The sequence below is a fragment of the Ranitomeya variabilis genome, chromosome 3 (assembly GCF_051348905.1).
Source record: "Ranitomeya variabilis isolate aRanVar5 chromosome 3, aRanVar5.hap1, whole genome shotgun sequence".
In the NCBI taxonomy this organism is placed as follows: domain Eukaryota; kingdom Metazoa; phylum Chordata; class Amphibia; order Anura; family Dendrobatidae; genus Ranitomeya; species Ranitomeya variabilis.
The window spans coordinates 753,526,619-753,549,625 of NC_135234.1; the positions used below are offsets into that span (position 1 = coordinate 753,526,619).

General features: G+C 43.6%; 2 protein-coding genes across 8 annotated transcripts in view; one reads left to right on the forward strand and one right to left on the reverse strand.

Annotated features, from left to right (window-relative positions):
• Window positions 1-1,047: 1,047 nt before the first annotated feature.
• Window positions 1,048-22,130, reverse strand: TMEM126A (transmembrane protein 126A). Of its 3 annotated transcripts, XM_077298646.1 has the most exons (6): window positions 21,940-21,980; window positions 21,672-21,744; window positions 17,649-17,768; window positions 15,013-15,206; window positions 4,323-4,437; window positions 1,048-1,409 (listed from the first exon to the last, which is right to left on the reverse strand). In XM_077298646.1, the coding sequence occupies exons 3-6, from the start codon at window positions 17,726-17,728 to the stop codon at window positions 1,220-1,222; spliced, it is 579 nt and encodes a 192-aa protein (XP_077154761.1). In that variant the 5' UTR covers window positions 17,729-17,768; window positions 21,672-21,744; window positions 21,940-21,980; the 3' UTR covers window positions 1,048-1,219. The 3 variants fall into 3 exon arrangements, with proteins under 3 accessions (XP_077154761.1, XP_077154759.1, XP_077154760.1); XM_077298644.1 differs by lacking the exons at window positions 21,672-21,744; window positions 21,940-21,980 and adding an exon at window positions 21,996-22,130; XM_077298645.1 differs by lacking the exon at window positions 21,672-21,744 and having other exon boundaries at window positions 21,940-22,077.
• DLG2 (discs large MAGUK scaffold protein 2) overlaps window positions 22,102-23,007 on the forward strand; it is a 1,278,757-nt gene continuing 1,277,851 nt past the window's right edge. For 3 of the 5 annotated variants that reach the window (XM_077298627.1, XM_077298628.1, XM_077298639.1), the window contains exon 1: window positions 22,102-22,750. In XM_077298627.1, the coding sequence (XP_077154742.1) occupies window positions 22,732-22,750 (19 nt within the window). In that variant the 5' untranslated portion in view covers window positions 22,102-22,731. The remainder of the gene's footprint in view (window positions 22,751-23,007) is intronic. The other 2 variants (XM_077298630.1, XM_077298629.1) reach the window with 2 other exon arrangements.

The window sequence follows — 23,007 nt, forward strand, 5'->3', positions numbered from 1 at the left end:
TAGTAAATCTGGGCTGAAGAGACACACATGGTTATAGAAGGCGTTTTGTGCCAATTGATTCGCACATATCATTGTGTCCTGCCTCTTCCCTGCTGACGGCCATGGATTGTCTGTAGCCGGTTCGGCACAACGTGATGCAGATGTGAAGCCCCGCGGTGACCAGCAGGAAAGAGGCAGCACTCCCTCTACCAGGAGCGCACATGTTCACTTGTGTACACAGTTTTCAATCAGAAGGATGGAACATGGCACTGAGGCATGTGGCCCACACCGAGGGGGGCATCAACGACCCTAATCTGTATATATGTATTGGAGGGGAAGGAGAGTTGGGGCGGACAGATTCCTAATGGGTTTGTGCAGCTGCAGAATGAGATGGTCACTTTATGTGAGATTGGGGAAGGACAAATCCCTGAAGATATGGCCTTGTCCGATTGGTGAAGGTCCTGCTTCCAGGACCCCCTCCTGCTGGAGTGTGGGGGAACTAATCAGTAATGTGAGGAGAAGGGGGGAATGGCGTACTCGAGCGCTATGGTATTTTTGTTTTGCTATAGCATAAATATTGGGGAAATTTAATTTCACATCCTACAAACAGATTTTGAGCTCAATTCATTATTACATGTCTTTTTTTTTTCCAAAGTATGATTTAATTACCTTTTTTTTTAATTTCATTATTGAGCTGGTTTTGCAGATTATTTTCAGCGGATTCAACGCTTGTTCGGAAACGTGCTCTTTGTTATTGAACTCGCACCTGAAACTTTATGGCAGATTCTGTGACATTATAGCAGAGTATGTGCTTTTTTTTGTTTGGGGGGGTGTTGCATCTAAAGGTAAAAAAAAAATAGGTTTAAAGACAGAGTGTGTGTGTGTGTATATATATATATATATATATATATAATTAGGCCCTTGTATGCGAGAAATGCCTTATCGTGGCTACAAGGACACATAAATTGGCTAATTTATGCACTAAACTTTTTCAATTTTTCATATTTCTAGTGCAGTAATACAATTCAATTTTCATGTTTTCAAGTTTTGGCGCTACAGTATGCTGCCTTTATTTGATTGATCATATATATATTTAATGTTGCTTAAAATTTCAGAATTAAGAACTGCATATTGGAAGAATTTGTGGCAAAACCCATCAGAGAATACAACAAAATAAAAGTGCCGTAAAAAAAAAAAAAAAAAAAAAAATCAAGTTCTGATTACAATCTGACTGCGGCATTTACTTCTGCGCCTCTTCCAGCTGGGGAGGGATCATCAGCATCTTCTCATACACGGCGTAATAACGAGCGCTGACCGCCATGCAGAAAATGGTTTGAAAAAGAAAAAAATACTTCAGTTTCAGGAGAGCGGGTTTGTAGAGGTTAATGCAGAAGCGGAAGACGTTATTTGGTAACGGCCTTTTGTCGTACCTGTGTAAAGGGAAAAAGAGGAATTTATCAGTATCTGAATGGCTTCTGTCCCAGCACAGACCCAATAGTCCCATGTACGTTACAACACGCTCAAAAAAAATAAATAAGATTCCGCCCTCTAGGATCCACTACAGCAAAACTTTTGCCGATTCCCATTTTTAGGACTCCTCATTCTGGGGGATATCACAGACAGTAGAAGTTCAGCCCAGGAGTGCCGCTTTATGCTTGTACAGTGTTGGGATAAGAGCTCCGTGCACCATTCATTGCTCCTAAGGCCATGTTCACATGCAGCTTGTTTGCTATGGTTTCTGGGGGTTTTTTTTTGCAGAAAAGCTGCATTTCACAGTACAATCAAAAGCTATGAGGGGTCAGACATCTCGTAATCTGCATGTCCTTTTAGTATTTTTTTTTTTTTTTCACCCATAGAAAGCTGTGTATTCGGTGAATAAAACTACATTCATTAAACATGGATTATCGGCAAATCACATGTCATTCGCTCCCAAAGCACAATAAAAACCTGTGTTTCTCGCTGCCAAAAGAGCAGTGTTGTGGATACAGAAAAAAAATGTGAACAAAAAATTACCATAAGAATTGCAGATTTTTTGTTTTTTTTTGGCCACGGCACTTTCCCAGAACATGCAATAAAAAGCGATCAAACTACTGTATGTAAACAGCGAGCCAGCACACAGCTTTGGCAATATCTAAAAATGAAGGGCTCAGAAAATTGCGGAATTTTTATTTATTTTGTTAAAGAAAGTTCAGAATTTTTTTTTTTTAAACCACAAAGAAAATCTATATCAAACAAAATGTAGTATTTCAGTCATCTTACGGACCTAGAGAATCACACTGCCAGCTCAATTATACCACATAATGAAAGCCACAAAAACGTAAAAAACAATGGGGTGAATTGTATTTTTTTTTTCCCCACACAGTTTTCAGTACACTATGTGGTAAAGTGGTATCGGCAAAAACTACAACTTGTCCTTAAAAAAAAAACAAAAAAAAAAACACCCATCAACAACTCCCTCTGACTACAGATCCCCTCTTTCCTTGTCGTCAAAGACCTCGCCCTCTCCTGGATCTACTAATCTCTTACTAACTGCACATTTAGCGTCCTCCGCTCCCACACTACCGCCCCATCCTGCCCTCGCTGTTAATGTGCCTCAAGACTCTGTCCTAGGACCCCTGCTCTTCATTTATACTTATAAAGTCCCATGGCTTCCAGTACCACCTATATAGGCTCTCAGATCTCCCTCTCTGCTGTTCAGAATCCTAGAGGGTCTATCGGCCATGTCCTCCTCATCACACTTCCTAAAGCTCAATGTGGACAAAACTGAACTCATCTTTCCTCCATCTCCTACCTGAGCTATCACTTTCCGCTGTACCGGAAATCTTCCCTCGGAGTTGCCCCTGAGTCTGCATCACACACATACAAGCTCTTTCTACTTCCAACTCAAAAATATTTCCAGAATTCGCCATTTCCTCAACCCTGAATATACTAAAATACTAGTTCATTCCTTCATCTCCCGCCTGGACTACTGCAATAACCTCCTCTGTGGCCTCCCTGCTAACACTGGCACCTCTCCAGCCCATCCTCAACTCCGCTGGACGACTAATCAACCTCTATCCTCACCACTCTTCCATGTCTTCACTCTACAAATACCTAGTATCTAGTTCAAACTACTAACATTGACCTACAAAGCCATCCGTAATATGTCTGGTCAGTATATCTCTGAACTACTCTCAACAGCTTCCAACACGTAATCTCCGGTCCTCCCAAGACCTCCTTCTCTCCTCCACACTCATGTTCCTCACCCAACCGCCTCCAAGACTTGTCCCGAGTGTCCCTCATCCTCAGATTCTGTGCCCCAACACGTCCGACTATCCACCACATTCGGATCCTTCAGACAGAACTTGAAAACCCATGTTATCAAGAAAGCTATAGCCTGCAATAACCCCAATGCCACCTGACTACTACCGGAGCTGCCAGCTCACCACCACCGGAGCTGCCACCTTACGTCCGATTATCCACCACATTCAGGTCCTTCACGCAGAACTTGAAAACCCACCTCTTCAGGAAAGCCTACAGCCTGCAATGACACCACTGCCACCTCACCACCACTGGAGCTGCCACATCACGTCCGATTATCCACCACATTGGGGTCCTTTAGATAGAACTTTAAAACCCATCGTTTCAAGAAAGCTACAGGCTGCAATAACCCCACTGCCACCTTCACCACCACCGGAGATGTCTCCTCACCACCATCAAAGCTGCTACAACCCCCCAACCTACTGTCTCCTTCCCCCATTAGACTGTAAGCCCACAAGGGCAGGGTCATTTCCCCTCTGTACCCATCTGTCACTATTTCCTCACTGTAAGTTCTTTGTGTTTTCTATGTAACCCCCTCTCGTGTACAGCACCGTGGAATCAATGGTGCTCTAAAAATATTACTGTGTGAACGCCAAAAACAATGCGGATCTCAGAAGAAAGGAAGGAAAAAAAAAAACCTGAAGAAATTTAAATAAAATTGCCAACTCGTGAAAGTATTAAAGGAAACATGGAGAAGGATTTCTTTATTGGAATATCCACCTGATGTGCCCGATGCCGCTGCGATGAAACCGCTCTACCGTCTGGCTGTAAGATTGCATGGATCACTACGAGAGGATCCAGTGGGTGGGACTGAGCTACTGACAACCAGCAATGTGGTGGACTGAAAAGAACAGCAGGGGGGGCGCTTATATTTATCAATAATCGCGAGACAGGCGCAATAAATCTCATTGTTTTGCCTGATCTAATGAAGTCCAGGTGGCGCCACTTCGTATATCATGGGATGCACAGAATTACACGATCTACTCTCGGGATACCGGAATGCAAGACGACATTACAGAGGTCAGCATGTGCGAATTACTTACTTGAGAAAGTACGCTGTGCTGAGAAATGCAGCTAAGGACGCTGAACCCAGACCCCCGACAATGGCGCCGATGCAGGTACCCCGGATAGTGTTACATAGAGAACAGTTCATCCTACCTGTAGGGAGGAAAAAACAACCGCAAACATTAAAATGCAGAATACTGAGCAGTTGTTGGGGGTGCGCGGCATTTTACCTGCAGGGCCATAAGTAGTCGGACTTAAGCCATTCGTGCCACCCGGCCAAGCACTGGTTCCGACTACCGGAGACACTGAAAATTACTGCACAGGGACAATGTCCAGATCATCCGCAGCAAGTGTACGCTATATATCAGAGCCGACACTACTACAGCTTTGAATCACGGCTCTTTTATCTATTAGATGCCGCAGTGACTATTGATCACAGCTTGTAGGTGGTTTAACAGAGGGAGAAATCTCCATCTGTCACCAGACTGGCGTCCCGGCAATGCAACTGTGAGCTACCAATGTATTTCCTTGGCAGCTGGAGGTCTATTAAGGGCCCCATGTTTGTACTCCAATTTGACTCTGGCAGAGTGGTCACACGTCCTGTTTAATTTTAGGACTAAAGTAAAAAAAAAAAAAAAAGACAAAAATGTAAAAAAATATATACTTTAAAAAGAAAAATACCATCATTACATAAATATATATAAAAAAATTATGTTTTGTAAGGGGCTTCATACACATCAGTCCGACGGTCTAATGTGTATGGGGGGGACCTCCAACTCTTTCCTAACAGATGATGTTGGGGAAGACAATTATCCGGCACAACTTTTCTTTTTGGATTCTGGGAGATAAGCTGCCAGCAGAGCGCTCAGTCGTTCCTGTGTATGGAGGGGTTACAGCCATGAGTCAAACAAGACAGGTTAAGTGTTAGAGGCCTTAAAAAAAGGCGTTTTTTTTTTTGCGTTGTTTGTGTGGATTTCACATGTGGTTTTACAACTGTAGATTCCTATAATGGAGCAGATGTAAACTGCTGCGGAATCCGCACAAAGAATGAACATGCTGCGGAATAAACAACGCAGCGTTTCCGAACGTTTTTTTCCGCAGCATGTGCACTGCGGATTTTGTTTTCCATAGATTTACATGGTACTGTAAACTCATGGAAAACAGCTGCAGATCAAAACCGCAGAAACTGTGGCCCTATTGCAACTATATGAGTAGAGGGAACAATAGGAACTAGCCCATTATTAAACCCTTTAAGACCAGGTCTAATTTGTCTTTAAAAAGGGGGGGTATTCCCAGAATTGAACCTTATTGCATATCCACCCACTGATCGCCAGGAGGCTGACCACTCTGCAGATCCCTATCCCACATGTCGGCTCCAACAAGTTCAGCCCGCGCCTCTAAACTTAACCTAAAATCTCGTTTGGTAATTTCTTTCCTTTTTTACCTCCCTTTCCCCTCCCAGTGCACTAGCTCAGATTTTCATCAGTTTTACAAAACCATTAGCTCAAAAGCTTATTTCATTATAGAAAAATAAGTAGCCAATCGGTTGAAAAATATAAATTCTTTACTGGTTATACCAATCGATTATCCACAAATATTGATACAAAAATAACACAAAAGACAAAATAAACCCCAAAAAACGTGTAGAGAGGCGATGGGGCAGTGAAAACAAAACAGGCATCTGCCCCAATATAATAAATACATTTAAATGGCTCTAGGTGCATTTCGCAACATGCTTCATCAGGGGGTGATGAGCCCTGATGAAGCACGTCGCGAAACACACATTGGAGTGGGAGGTGGAGAAGTGACATTTCTATCCATGAATTTAGGTCTGTATAATTCCAAAATGTGTTTGTAAAAGGTTATACAATGGCCTTGATTCTTATTGGGCGATTTACTGACATAATAAAAATATTGAGCTGTTAAAGACATGTCTATGATGGATTGTGATCAGGATCATTTTTGCCTATACCTTATTAGAGTATTAGAGTCCTTAAATGTACTTCTCTCATGAGCGCTATCATTTATATTTTGTTTGTACCAACATGTTTTTTAAGCTTTTTTATTGTATTTTGGGTGTCTTTTTTATCAATATTTGTCAATCAATAAACAATTTATATTTTCTGTGTAACTGTTTTTTTTCTCATAGTTTCATTTCAATAAGCTAATTTTTAGACTTTAAGGCATCGTGGGGCCGGTGTTTTACTAGAATACAGTCATGGCTGAAAGTGTTGGCACCCTTGAAATTGTTCCAGAAAATGAGGTATTTCTCCCAGAAAATCACTGCAATTACACGTTTTGCTACACACATATTTGTGTACTGGAATATCACACAAAAAAAAAACAAAACAAGAGGAAATAAAGGCAAATTGATCATAATTTCACACAAAACCTAAAAATTAGCAGGACAAAATTTTTGGCACCCTCAACTTAAAGGGAGTCTGTCACCCCAAAAATCGTATATGAGCTGCGGCCACCGGCATCAGGGGCTTATCTACAGCATTCTGTAATGCATTCTGTAATGCTGTAGATAAGCCCCCGATGTAACCTGAAAGGTAAGAAAATCAGGTTAGATTATACTCACCCAGGGGCGGTCCCGCTGCGGTCCGGTCCAATGGGCGTCTCGGTCCGGAGCCTCCCATCTTCTTATGATGACGTCCTCTTCTTGTCTTCCTGCCGCGGCTCAGGCGCAGGCGTACTTTATCTGTCCTGTTGAGGGCAGAGCAAAGTACTGCAGTGCGCAGGCGCTGTACCTCTCTGACCTTTCCGGCGTCGGCGCACTGCAGTACTTTGCTCTGCCCTCAACATGGCAAATCAGTACGCCTGCGCCGGAGCCGCAGCGTGAAGACAAGAAGAGGACGTCATCGTAAGAAGATGGGAGGCCCCCGGACCGGACCGCGACACCCATCGGACCGGACCGCCCCTGGGTGAGTATAACATAACCTGTTTTTCTTAAATTTCAGGTTACATCGGGGGCTTATCTACAGCATTACAGAATGCTGTAGATAAGCATATCCCGTAGAATGTAACTCCGCAAGGACAGGGTCCTCTCCCCTCTGTACCAGTCTGTCATCGTAAATTTGTGTCAATGATACCTATAACTCTGTATGTAACCCCTTTCTCATGTACAGCACCATGGAATTAATGGTGCTATATAAATAATAATAATAAACCCCTGATGCCGGTGGCCTTAGCTCATATACGATTTTTGGGGTGACAGATTCCCTTTAATATTTGGTTGCACACCCTTTGGAATCAATAACTGCAATCAATCACTTCCTATAACCATCCACAAGCTTCTAAAACCTCTCAGCTGGAGTCTTGATTCACTCTTCATTTGTAAGCAGCTCCAGGTCTCATGTGAAGGCGTCTTCTCCTAACAGCAATTTTAACCCCTTTCTGACATCCAACGTACCATCCCGTCCATGTGACCTTGGCCCGTATGACCATCGACAGGTCATCACGCTCACAGGGGGAGAGAGGCCGAGTGTCAGCTGATTATCACAGCTGACATCTGGCACTATGTGCCAGGAGCAGTCACGGACCGCTCCCGGCACATTAACCCCCGGAACACTGATCAAACAAGATCGAAGTGTCCCGGCGGCATAGGTAAGCATCGCGCAGGGAGGGGGCTCCCTGGGTGCTTCCCTTAGACCCTTGGAGCAATTGCGTTCCGAGGGTCTCCTCCATCCTCCTCCCTGCCAGCCCCCGGATCCAAGATGGCCGCGGGGTCCTGCAGGGAGGTGGCTTGCCGGCGCCTGATGAGAGCAGGCGCCGGCAAGCCTCCTGCACTGCCTGTCAGATCGCTGATCTGACACAGTGCATTGCAAAGTGTCAGATCAGCGATCTGACACTATACTGTGATGTCCCCCCTGGGACTAAGAAAAATAAAATAAAATTACACTGTGTAAACATATTAAAAAAAATTTCTAAATAAAGTAAAAAAAAAATATTCCAATAAATACATTTCTTTATGTAAATAAAAAACAAACAATAAAAGTACACATATTTAATATCGCCGTGTCCGTAATGACCTGACCTATAAAACTGTCCCACTAGTTAATCCCTTCAGTGAACACCGTAGGGAAAAAAAAAACCGAGGCAAAAAACAACGCTTTATTATCATTATCATACTGCCGAACAAAAAGTGGAATAACACGCGATCAAAAAGACGGATATAAATAACCATGGTACCGCTGAAAACGTCATCTTGTCCCGCAAAAACCGAGCCACCATACAGCATCATAAGCAAAAAAATAAAAAAAGTCATAGCTCTCAGAATAAATCGATGCAAAAACAAATTTTTTATATAAAATAGTTTTTACAGTATAAAAGCGCCAAAAAAATATAAAAAAAATGATATAAATGAGGTATCGCTGCAATCGCACTGACACGAAGAATAAAACTGCTTTATCAATTTTACCAAACGTGGAACGGTATCACGCAATTAGTTAGGGAAAAATAATAAAAGAAAAATGTATTTCCATTTTCCCATTAGGGTTAGGGTTGGCGCTAAAGTTAGGGTTAGGGCTTGGATTACGTTTACAGCTGGGTTAGGGGTGTGGTTAGGGTTATCGTTAGGGTTGGAGTTAGAATTGGGGAATTATAATAATCTTTATTTTTCCATGTTTAGGCACATCAGGGGCTCTGCAAACGTGACATGGCGTCCGATCTCAATTCCAGCCAATTCTGCGTTGAAAAAGTCAAATGGCGCTCCTTCCCTTCCGAGCTCTGCCATGCGCCCAAACAGTGGTTTGCCCCCACATATGGGGCATCAGCATACTCAGGACAAATTGTACAACAACCTTTGGGGTCCAATTTCTCCTGTTACCCTTGGGAAAATAAAACAAATTGGATCTGAAGTAATTTTTTTGTGAAAGAAAGTTAAATGTTCATTTTTATTTTTTTTAAACATTCCAAAAATTCTTGTGAAGCATCTGAAGGTTTAATAAACTTCTTAAATGTGGTTTTGAGCACCTTGAGGGGTGCAGTTTGTAGAATGGTGTCACTTTTTGATATTATATATCATATAGACCCCTCAAAGTGGCTTCAAATGTGATGTGGTCTCTAAAAAAAAAAAAAAATGGTGTAGTAAAAATGAGAAATTGCTGGTCAACTTTTAACCCTCTGTACAGTACCATGGAATTAATGGTGCTAAATAAATAAAAAATAATAATATAACTAACAACAACAAAAAATTTTGGTTCCAAAATTGTGCTGATGTAAAGTAGACGTGGGAAATGTTACTTAGTAAGTATTTTATGTGACATATCTCTGTGATTTAAGGCATGAAAATTCTAAGTTGGAAAAATGCGACATTTTCGCCAAATTTCTGTTTTTTTTTTTTTTTCACAAATAAACGCAGGTAATATCAAATAAATTTTACCACTGTCATGAAGTACAATATGTCACGACAAAACAATACCGGAATCACCGGGATCCGTTGAAGCGTTCCAGACTTATAACCTCATAAAGGGACAGTGGTCAGAATTGTAAAAATTGGCCCGGTCATTAACGTGCAAACCACCCTTGGGGGTAAAGGGGTTAAGATCTCTCCACAGGTGATCAATGGGATTTAGATCCAGACTCATGGCTGGCCACTTCAGAACTCTCCAGCACTTTGTTTATATCCATTTCTGGGGGATTCTTGAAGTATGTTTGGGGTCTTTTTTTCCTGCTGGACACCTAGGATACAAACCCAGCTTTCTGACACTGGGCGCTACATTGCGACCTAAAATGCTTTGGTAATCTGTAGATTTCATGATGACTTGCACACAGTAAAGGAACCCTTGTGCCAGAGGCAACAAAAAAACCCAAACCATTTTTGAACCTCCACCATATTTGACTGAAGGTACTGTGCTCTTTTCTTTGTAGGCCTCATTCCGTTTTCAGTAAACAGTAGAATGATGTGCTTTACCATAAAATTCTATCTTGGTCACATCTGTCTACAAGATGCTTTCCCAGAAGGATTTTGGGTTACTCACATACGTTTTGGCAAACTTCAGTCTAGGTTTTTATGTTTGTGTGTTAGTAGTGGGGTCCTTCTGGGTCTCCTGCCATAGCGTTTCATTTAATTCAAATGTCGACGGACTGTTTGCGCCGACACTGATGCATCCTGAGCCTGTAGGACAGCTTGACTTTCTTTGGAACTTGATTGGGGCTGCTTATCCACCATCCGGACAATCCTGCGTTGCAAATTTTCATCAATTTTTCTCTGCCGTCCACATCCAGGGAGATTAGCTACAGAGCCATGGGTTGTAAACTTCTTGATTATGTTGCGAACAATGGACAAAGGAACATCAAGATCTCTGGAGATGGACTTGTAACCTTGGGATTGTTGATAGTTTTCAACAATTTGGGTTCTCAAATCCTCAGACAGTTCTCTTCAAGTAATGAGCGAACTTGCTCGGATAACGTCTTATCCGAGCATCTGGGCGTGCTCGTATATTATGTTCAAGTCCCTGCGGCTGTCAGACAGTCTCAACACTCGAGAATGCTCGGATAAGACGTTATCTGAGCACGTTCGCTCATCATTATTCTCTTCTCCCCTTTCTGTTCTCCATGCTTAGTGTGGCACACACAGACACACAATGCAAAGATTGAGTCAACTTCTCCCCTTTTTATCTGGTTTCACGTGTGATTTTTATATTGCCCACACCTGTTACTTGCTACAGGCGAGTTTGAACGAGCATCACATGATTGAAAAAAAAAGTTATTTATCTACAATTTTGGAAAGGTGCCAACAGTTTATTTTGTCAGGCCCATTTTGGGGGTTTTGTGTGAAATTATGTCCAGTTTGCCTTTTTTTTCCACTGTTATTTTTATTTTGTTCCAATATACACAAAGAAAATAAACATGTGTATAACAAAACGTGTAACTGCAATAATTTTCTGGGAGAAATACTTCATTTTCTGGAACAATTTCAAGGATGCCAACACTTTCGGCCATGACTGTATATACTTTTTATAAATGGTATTTCCTGTCTAGTGCATTTTTATCTGGATAGACAGATATAAAAGTTTGTGGTCTGTGTAGCATCCAATTTTTCTTGTTTTATTTTTTTTTCCTTTATACAACTGCTTAAGGTTTCCAAAGTTTCTCCTACAGTGGAAAGCACTAGGATGCAGCTCGGACAGTGTCAGTGTGCTATTTTTTTTTTTTCGCAGACCCATTCACTTGAATGGTCAAGTTCGGTCTGCAAGTCGCACCCAAAACATGACGTCTCCATTTTTTTTTTATTTTTAATGTAAATCATCTGTCAAAAAAAACAAACAACCTCTGACATGTGAATAGCAAAGAAAAGGAGGATATGCCAATAAGGTAAGCAATAGCCCAATAGAATATAATGCATCTGTGTGAAAAACCCTGGCAACCTTAAAGGGATTGTCCGGTCCTTTGTGAGAAATCTGCTGACTTCTGGATCCTCATGGCGTGCACACTGTACGCTGTCAGGATTTTCTGGTGTCGGCAGCAAGACCGGATATTCACGTAAAATGCTAGTGTGCGATTTGCCTACTCCCAGCCACATATCGACAGGTGCTAGGGCTCGTTCAATAAAAGTGAATTTATCAAGTCTGCGCACGTCTAATCAAAATGTGGCCGAGAGTATGCAAATCGCTTACAAGCAGTCATATCAGAGACAGTTTTAGTAAACAATCCCCAGAACCCTTCCTCCCAACTACCCAGCCCTCCACCTCCAAAACCAACTTCTCCACCATTACAGAAGATCAACTCTCCACTCTACTCTCAAGATCGCATCTCACCACCTGTGCACTTGACCCGCTCCCATCCCACTTCATCCAAAACCTCACCACAGTCTTCATCCCAACCCTAACCCATCTCTTCAACCTATCACTAACAACTGGTGTTTTCCCCTCAAGCTTTAAACGTGCCTCAATCACACCTATCCTCAAAAAGCCCTCTCTTGACCCATCCTCTGTATCTAGCTATCGCCCTATATCACTTCTCCACTATGCCTCAAAACTACTGGAACAACACGTCCATCTTGAACTGTCCTCCCATCTCTCTTCTTGCTCCCTCTTCGACCGCTTTCAATCTGGCTTCTGGTCACACCGCTCCACTGAAACTGCCCTAACTAAGGTCACCAATGACCTACTAACCGCCAAGAGCAAGCGACACTACTATATCCTCCTCCTCCTCGACCTGTCGGCTGCCTTTGACACAGTGGACCACTCCCTATTATTACAGACCCTCTCATCCCTTGGCATCACAGACTTGGCCCTATCCTGGATCTCCTCATACCTAACAGACCGGACATTCAGCGTCTCCCACTCACACACCACCTCCTCACCTCGCCCCCTATCTGTCAGAGTCCCACAAGGTTCAGTCCTAGGGCCCCTGCTCTTCTCCATTTACACCTTTGGCCTGGGACAGCTCATAGAATCTCACGGCTTTCAGTATCACCTCTATGCTGATGACACACAGATCTACATCTCTGGACCAGATATCACCTCCCTACTAACCAGAATCCCTCAATGTCTATCCGCTATTTCATCCTTCTTCTCCGCTAGATTTCTAAAACTTAACATGGACAAAACAGAATTCATCATCTTTCCCCCATCTCACACGACCCCCCCCCCCCCCAATAGACCTATCCATTACAGTAAATGGTTGCCCACTCTCCCCAGTCCCACAAGCTCGCTGCCTCGGGGTAATCCTTGACGCTGATCTCTCCTTCAAACCACATGTCCAAGCCCTTTCCACTTCTTGCCGCCTCCAACTCAAAAATATTTCACGGATCCGTACATTCCTAAACCAAGAATCTGCAAAAACCCTAGTCCATGCCCTCATCATCTCCCACCTTGACTACTGCAACCTTCTACTCTGTGGCCTCCCCTCTAACACTCTCGCACCCCTCCAATCTATTCTAAACTCTGCTGCCCGACTAATCCACCTGTCCCCCCGCTATTCCCCGGCCTCTCCCCTCTGTCAATCCCTGCACTTGCTCCCCATTACCCAGAGACTCCAGTACAAAAGCCTAACCGTGACATACAAAGCCATCCACAACCTGTCTCCTCCATACATCTGTGACCTCGTCTCCCGGTACTTACCTACACGCAACCTCCGATCCTCACAAGATCTCCTTCTCTACTCCCCTCTTATCTCCTCTTCCCACAATCGTATACAAGATTTCTCTCGCGCATCACCCCTACTCTGGAACTCTCTACCACAACACATCAGACTCTCGCCTACCATCAAAATCTTCAAAAAGAACCTGAAGACCCACCTCTTCCGACAAGCCTACAACCTGCAGTAACCACCGATCGACCAAACCGCTGCACGACCAGCTCTATCCTCACCTACTGTATTCTCACCCATCCCTTCTAGATTGTGAGCCCTCGCGGGCAGGGTCCTCTCTCCTCCTGTACCAGTTGTGACTTGTATTGTTCAAGATTATTGTACTTGTTTTTATTATGTACACCCCTCCTCACATGTAAAGCGCCATGGGAAAAATTGCGCTATAATAATAAATAATAATAATATGACCGCCCGCTCTCACCACCGACACTGGAGAATCCTGACAGCGTGTGGTGTTAACGCTGCCAGGATTCAGAAGATTGCGGTCACATAGTGCGTCATCTGCGGCCACATAACACGCTGTCACGTAGAGCGTCGTCCGCAGTCACGTAGAGCGCCGTCCGCAGTCACGTAGAGCGCCGTCCGCAGTCACATACGGCGCCGTCCGCAGACACACAGAGCGCCGTCCGCAGACACACAGAGCGCCGTCCGCAGACACACAGCGCCGTCCGCAGACACACAGAGCGCCGTCCGCAGACACACAGAGCGCCGTCCGCAGACACACAGAGCGCCGTCCGCAGACACACAGAGCGCCGTCCGCAGACACACAGAGCGCCATCCGCTGTCACATACGGCACCGTCCGCAGTCACATACGGCACCGTCCGCAGTCACACAGAGCGCCATCCGCAGTCACATACGGCGCCATCCGCAGTCACACAGAGCGCCGTCCGCTGTCACATAGAGCGTCTGCAGACTTCTAACAAAAGATCAGATGACCCCTTTAAAGCCTCAATCAAGACATCAGTTTTGATCCTTGTTTTTTTTCTTTGTTTTTATCCCTTTCCGGTCCATGTGTCCTTTTTACTATGAATGTCATATGTGAAAAATATAGAAATGCATTTTTCAAGCGTCTCCAACCCATTAGACAGTAAAAAGCGGACAGCACCCGGGTGCCAATTATATAGGTTTAGTAACACCATAACAGTACTGACCCGTGGAGCAAAGTTACTCTGCCCTTTTGTACCACAAAGTGAACATCGTAAAAACAAAAAAAAATCCAAAAGGCAGAATTGCTGCTTAATTTTCCAATTTTCCCCCATTTGGATTCCCCCCCCCCCCTTTTTCAGTACATTATATGATAAAATTAATTTAAAACTGCAACAACAACAAGAAACCAAGCCCTCGTATGGCCAAGGGAAAAAAAAGAAAAAAAAATTGTGGCTCTTCGAAGAGGGGAGAGAAAATGAAAGCACAGATAAGAAAAATGGCCGCATCTTAAAGGGGTCAAAGATCCGAATTGCAGGTCAATTTCTGCATTTGCATCCACTTTGCTGCCACTGTTGTTTTATAGATTTTCTGACTGCAAATGTCGACAGAAAATCTGTCAAGTATCCACATGCACATCCCCCAAATCCCGAGCTGTGACGCCCCCCCGGTATATAGTTACATATGGGGTAACTATTCCTTACCAGACATGATGGTATTGGGTATAGCAAGCTGATAAACGAACGTGGTCTGGAACAGGGGGAGGCTGGTCACGATGAATGAGGAGATGAGGAAGCCACGTCTGACCTTCATGGTTTGTCTGAATACCTGGCTGCTCAGAAAACCAGAAGTCGCGGCACTTAAACCGATCAGCAAGCTTCCATACTTGAAATATTTCCTATGAGACAGGAGAGAAAAGGGTAAGAAAAAACAAACCCTACATCTTACAAAGGGAAACTGGCCCTTTAATAGGCAATATAAATATTAATTAATCAATTCTGGCGGAACCAATGACAATGCAGACATGATGACAGCCGCTCACTTTCCTTCATTATTGACACCGCTGGAACGGCGCCGACGCGCGTCGGGAGGCGATGCTAAGCCAAACATTTAGTTTCAAGAAGGTGTTGACAACCCCTTTAATATTTGTGTTTCCTTTGTACTTAGCTAGCTCACTGAGAGATCAGATTACGTCAGAGGGAAGGAACAAAAACACAGAACAGAAAGAGGAAGGACACAGATTATGCTGCTGCTTCTAGTGTATATATCACCCCGGAGCTGGATTCACAGCTATACTGCTCAATAATGTCCTCCATGCGTCTGCTTATTAGTGTTTTACGTTACCCCATTGCTTATTTCACAGCTTCACTGTTCAATACTGCAATATAATATCATCCATGCAGCTTCTGTACATGTGCTACAGAAAGGCAGGAGAACAGTGATCCGTCTGGTCTGTGTGTGCTGTCTATGGGAAGCAGATTACATCTGCCTATTGAAGGCTGCAGGGAAGGAAGGAGCAAAGTCACAGAACAGACAGAGGAAAACACATTATGTTCTTGCTGTTAGTGTTAATCTCACCCTGGAGCTGGATTCACAGCTATACTGCTCAGTACTGCTGTAAAGTCCTCAATGCTAATTATGTACATGTGCTACATAGAGACATGAGAGTCGTGATCCCTCTTATCTGTGTGTGCTGTATATGGGAAGCAGATTATATCTGCCTATTGAAGTCTCTAGGGAAGGAAAGAACAAAGTCACAGAACAGAGAGAAACACAGATTGTGCTTCTGATTCTAGTGTTAATCTCATCCCATAGCTGGATTCACAGTTACACCGCTCAGTGCTACAATATAATGTTCTCGAAGCTTTGACTTCTTAGTATTTTACATCACACCAGTGCTTATTTTACAGCTTCAATGCTCAGTTCTGCAATATAATATCCTCCTTGCTGCTGTAGCTTCTAAACATGTGCTACACAGAGACAAGAGAGCAGTGACCCCTCTTTTCTGTTTGTGCTGTGTATGGCGATTTGATTATATCTGTCTATTGAAGTCTGCAGGGAGGGAAGGAGCAAAGTCACAGAACAAACAGAGGGAGACACAGATTGTGCTGCTGCTTGCAATGATTATCTCACCCTGAAGCTGGATTCACAGCCACACTGCTCAGTATTGCTGTATAATGTCCTCCATGCTGCTGCTTTTGAATATGTTTTACATAGAGACAAGAGAGCAGGAATCCCTCATGTCTTTGTGTACTGTGTATGGGAGACATCATAGTAGCTAGTGTCCACAAAAACAACTGAAAATTTACAGAGCCTGCACAGGGGAAAATGGTGGAAAATGCAGGATTCAAGTCATATAATGGCCAGAAATGGTTTCATTCATCATGTACACACACAATACAGCTTATTCTGGAAAGTCACAGGTATAGTTTAATTTATTTTGCAATACTTGAAATCACTTCTGTGTTTTATGTGGACAAGGCCAATTCCCGGAGTAAACCTCGGCTACTTTCTCATATACTTTGCTTTAATGCCTTCCCATTTAGGATCTCTGCTCTCAACATGCTTAGGACTTCTGTTTCACGTATACACCATGAAAAGCTCCAGACATGAACGTTAATGGTATAAAGTTACATCAGAAAGCCATAGGGTCCTAAAAAAAAACGTACACCAAGCTGTAAACTTGTTTTTTTTCTTATTTTTACATTTATCAGCTAGATCAAGGCCAAAAGGACATTTAGCCTTGAGCACCCATTTAGCATGTATGTCGGGGGCTTTTCTTACACACTAAACATACATGACCTTGAGCTCCATGATTGGCTGCAGCGCTGTCAATGTCACGTCAGTGCTGCAGGCAATTACAGACACCAAGAGCAGCGGCGTAAACTCAGTGCAGGATCCGGGAGGGCGACCAAAGCACAGATCATTTTTTTTTTTTTAATAAGCTGCAGGAGGTTTGTAAAAACAGAAAAACCCTTTAACAACTTTGGCGCCCAAGGTGGGAAGCGCCTGTGTAGTAGGTCAGCATGGCAGTCATGAGCCTTGCACAGGCGCCAGGTCTTTTTTTTTTTTTGAATATGCCACTAAGTGTGATATTGACACGCAATATTACAAACGGGATCACAGCTTCAAATTTTTCAATAAAAATATTGCTTTTTTTTTAAGTAAGCCACTCATATTTATGATGGTGAAGAATGCATGAGCAGAAGATGCAGAGCGCGTCGAGGACTGCGCATGCTAAACTGACTGGCCGCTATAGAAAAAAAAAAAAATCGTCTGGATATTCTAAAGGGGTTTTGTGTAGAGTAGTAACGCGGCTCCGTTACACGGCGATACTCACCGGTCAACTGCAGGGAGTTCACTCAATCTCACGTTTAGGAACTTTGCAAACTCGCTCTGCGGATTCTCTGGATGCCCCATCGTGGCTCGGTTATGTCCAAATGACTCTCGTGCTGTAAACCTGTAACATACAAGACAGGAGATGAGAACACAGTGGAGACCAATAGTGGCAGACCGATGCGTCGCTGAGAAAGTACAATTTCCAAAGCCCTGGCAGCGCATGCTGGGAGCCATAGTGTCTCATATGATTAAAAGGGGTGGTTGTTAGATTAAAGTCCACGGGAGGCAAAAACCGCTGGGTGCCATGTCTAGCTGGTGCAGCACAGCAACAATAGAAGGAAAAAAAAAAAAGGTAAAGGGGCACTTCCAGAGGCTGGAAGTGCCGCTCTCCCTCTTTTTTTCATCTCACGTGATTGACTTGCTAAAGGGAGGTCTGAAGTCACGAGAATAACTCCTAAAATCCGGCCTCGCTCGGTAAAGCTTGCTTTGGCTTTAGCTGAGCACTGTGTATGCGCTGGGAGGCAGCGGCACAAAGCTGTGCTGCGGCACTCTAATTCCTGGCTTTCACTCGCAAAGATGGATATTGTCGGACAGCACTGGTAAAAACAAGCACTTTTGCAAGTTACTGCTTATTAAAATTTCCAGTCGTGCTTGAGATATTATACCTTTTCTTATGTTTATAGCTCGTTGCCTAGGAAACCGACCACCGTTGCTGTCTAGCTTTTAAGCGCTGCAATGAATCTGCACGCGATTAGGAGGTAACAGCACTCTCCAGTGATCCCGGTCAGCTTAAAAACAGAACTTTGAGCTTGTAAGCGCTGAGAATGTTCTGCTGTCTTGCAGCGGTGGTCGGTCACCAAAGCAACGAGATGAAAACAAAAGGAAAGTGTTAATATCACAAGAACGACTGAAAAATTTAAAAAGCGGTAAAAAGCAAAATTGCTTGTATCCACAAGCTCTATCCAACAACAGTGATTTGTGAAAATGGGAATAATCCTTTGAGCTAGCAGACAATTTTGTTTGAGTCCCTCATACAAATGAACATTCGGCTTGGCTGACCATTCATGTATTTCTATCAGAAGAGAGGAGAAAGCTGCTGTCAGCGAGCTATGGCAGTGCCTTATCTCCCTCAGGAAAAAAAGGGCTAATCTCACAAGAGCAATGCAAGTCTATGGGTCCTTTAAAAAAAAACAAAAAAACAGACAGCACTTGGATGGCATCCGAGTATGGTCCGATTTTCATGGACTGTTACATAGGAAAAGAACAGAGAATTTTTTTTCCCACTTTTAATGTACAAAAAAAAAAAACTAATGACACTTGGACCAAACTCTGGTCAAACTTGTTCAGTATTTCTTGTACTTGAAAAAACAGACATCTGAATAAACCTTTAGGCAGATTTGTAAAATGCGAATTTTACCAACTGTTGCATTTTTTTTTTATATCTCACTCCTGTCCTTGATTAGAATAAGGTTTCTGGAGAGGTCTTCAACTTGAATGATTACCCCTTCATGACCTTGGGATTTTCCGTTTTTCCGTGTTCGTTTTTCGCTCCCCTCCTTCCCAGAGCCATAACTTTTTTATTTTTACCGTCAATATGGCCATGTGAGGGTTTATTTTTTGCGGGACGAGTTGTACTTTTGAACGACATCACTGGTTTTAGCATGTCGTGTACTAGAAAACGGGAAAAAAACTCCAAGTGTGGTGAAATTGCAAAAAAAGTGCAATCCCACACTTGTTTTTTGTTTGGCTTTTTTACTAGGTTCACTAAATGCTAAAGCTGACTTGTCATTATGATTCTCCAGGTCAGTACGAGTTCATAGACACCTAACATGTCTAGGTTATTTTTTTATCTAAGTGGTGAAAAAAAAATCCAAACTTTGCTATAAAAAAAAAAAATTGCGCCACTTTCCGATACCCGTACTGTCTCCATTTTTCATGATCTGGGGTCGGGTAAGGGCTTATTTTTTGCGTGCCGAGCTGGCGTTTTTAATGATACCATTTTGGTGCAGATACATTCTTTTGATCGCCCGTTATTGCATTTTAATGCAATGTCGTTGTGACGAAAAAAAACGTAATTCTGGCGTTTCAATTTATTTTCTCGCTACGCTGTTTAGCGATCAGATTAATGCTTTTTTTTACTGATAGATCAGGGGATTCTGAACGCGGATATACTAAATATGTGTAGGTTTGATATTTTTTTTATTGATTTATTTTGAAAGGGGGGGTGATTTAAACTTTTATATTTTTTTTCACATTTTTTTTAACTTTTGCCATGCTTCAATAGCCTCCATGGGAGGCTAGAAGCTGGCACAACGCGATCGGCTCTGCTACATAGCAGCGATCATCAGATCGCTGCTATGCAGCAGAAATGCAGGTGTGCTGTGAGGGCCGACCACAGGGTGGCGCTCACAGCTACCGGGGATCAGTAACCATAGAGGTCTCAAGGACCTCTATGGTTACTTTGCAGAAGCATCGCTGACCCCCGATCATGTGACTCATTTCCAGCCGCCCGGCCGGAAGCGCCGGTTAAATGCCGCTGTCTGCGTTTGACAGTGGCATTTAACTAGTTAATAGCGGCGGGTGAATCACGATTTCACCCGCCTCTATTGTGGGCACATGTCAGCTGTTCAAAGCAGCTGACATGTCCCGGCGTTGATGCGGGCTCACCGCCGGAGCCCTGCATCAAAGCGGGATGTCTGTCCTCGGACGCACTATCCCGTCCGAGGTCAGAAAGGAGTTTAAAAAGTAACTTGTCATGATCCAGGTCGGGGTTTCTTGTTGCTTTTCTTTCCCCAGCCTGGTTATGGTTGGGTTAACCTTTCCTGCCTCTCTTTGGTTCCTGGGTGGCTATTTATTGGTGCCACTCCTGGTAGCTTTTGTCAGTAATAGTTGCAGTCCCTGGCTTGGGCAGCTGATCCGTATACCCTAGTGATCCTTCTGCCTCTGATTACCTGTGCCTCACCCGTTCCCTGACTTGGTGTGTGTTTGGTGGTTCCCTACAGTGTATGACTCGGCTTGTATTTTGATCTCTCTCTCCTGCTTTCCGCCTCTGTTACTACGTTTCCCGTCTGGCTTTGACTCTCTGGCTTGCACCCTGACTGCGTTTTTTGTCTCACGTTTTGGATCCCGCGCTCCCGTCTGGTTCTGATTTCTGGCTTGTCTCTGACCTCGTGCATGGCTGTGACCTCTGGTACTTCGTCTTCCCATATGTTGCTGACCGGCCTGTCTGACTACTCTGCCGCCTCCTGGTGGCGCTCCTCACTTTGCACCTTTTCCCCCTTACCTGAGCCCCCTGGTGGTGGTTGCGTGCAACTGCCTTGCAATTGCATTACAGACTTCAAAAAATTGGGTCCTTGGTCTATGATACGTTAACCCCTTCCCAACCATAGTACACGAAATGTCATTTGTGGATGTACGGTGCAGGGTCAGGAGCTGTGTTATATGCCCAGTATCTGCCTCCAAGGCCTCCTTCACACGTCTGTACTTAAACGCCTGGAAAAACAGTACTGGTGCCATCCGTGTGTCATCCTTGTTTACCATCAGTGTATACTCCATTTGTCATCATTGTGTCATCCGTGCTTAGTCCGTGTGTCATCTGGGTTTACCATTAGTGTGTCATCTGTGTTTAGCCTGTGTTCACCATCACACATCATCATCAGTTTTTTTCCAGCATGGATTAAAAAATAAATTACAAAGTCTCTATACCTTGTAATGTTACACACGTACAGCAGACAGTTGTCACCCATATGCTTTATGTATTTGTCATGGACCCGTTGACTTGTGCTGTTACTTGTCATCCGTGCTGCCGGAAAAACACGGGCATGTGAACAGCAGCATAGGTGATAATGGGTGTCGGATCTGTGAATAAAACAGACACCACCCGGACCTGTGTAAGAGGCCTAACAGCAGTGACCGGAGGCGGCTCAGATCGCTGCTGATTAACCCTTCACATTCCGCTGTAACCTGTGCGGACCCCCGTCCGGCTGCCCATCGCCCGCACTCCCGGTCACCGCCGTCCACTTACTCTTACGACGCCCCTCCGCAGGCGACCATTTGATAGTATATAGCACGATGAAACAACTGCAGGTTCAAGTCCACTAGAAGGACCAAAAAATGGTGTAAAAAGTAGTCAAAATTATAAAAAAATAAATATATGAAATTACTTCCAATCCCGAAAATAATAATAAAACAATCCAATCTATCAAAAATAAAAAGCACGAAATAAGAGCATTGGTGATTGTCAGAAGCCACGGGGGTGTAATAAGGGCAAGTAATCCACAGAAGACACCCACCTCTCCCCTGTATGCTTCTCCCCCACACCGGCCGCCACAAACCCGTCCGTCCTCACCTACACGACGACCGGACCGTGGCCCTGCTCCGCTCTTCACCTTCACCCCCGTGCCTGCATGGGCGCAGCCATCTTGGCCGTCACGTGACGCGGCGCGGAGTCATGTGACCACGCAGACGCCTGGACCAGCCCCAGCTGCAGCCTGGGCTCCGGTGTGAGCGCACCTGACATGACCTGAGGCGGGAGATCGGCAGCAGGGAGATCGGCAGCAGCGCCCCCTGCAGCCATGTGTCGTCCTGCCCTGTGGCCCGGCAGCTGGGATGGCCTCCCCTGCCTCCTGTCTCTGCCTGGCTACCCAAGACCCCTGTAACAAGCCCCCCCAGCAGCTGGCGGGAGGATGCGCTGGTGACCACCACCTCTACCTAGCACTACGGCAGGGAGGGCTGCCCCCATCCACACCAGGGAACACTAACTTACACCGCAGCCCAGATGCCATTAGGCATTTTTTTTGTACTATGCATATTTCTTTTTCCTAGTAAAACTGAAACGACCTCTGATGGGGGATTCATTTAATATTTCATTTAATTTTATCTTAATTTTTTTATTAAATTTTAATTGCAAAATTTGCATGAACGATTCTACTTTTTTTTTAATATTTGTATTCATTTTTTTTTTTTTTTTTTAAACAAATTGATCTATGTTGTCACATCTGCAATAATTTTTAGCTTGGACTTCTGTTCCTGCTCGTGAGGATTTCACTTTTTTTTTTAATTTATAAATATATCAGCCAGGGAGAATGCCAGTGAAGAAGAAAGGTGGGCATATTATTATTATTATTATTATTATTATTATTATTTCTGACATTATTATTTAGTCATTATTTTTTTATTATTATGTTATTTTATTATATAATGTTCCTTTTGAAATTGTATTATTGGCACATAATCATAATAATTTATAATGAAAGTCTACAAAAATTGCATAAATCATAATATTACTATTCTATGTTAATCATAATTTCAACTATATGTTCTACAATATTCAGGTTTCATCAAATGATCATTTCAAAGTA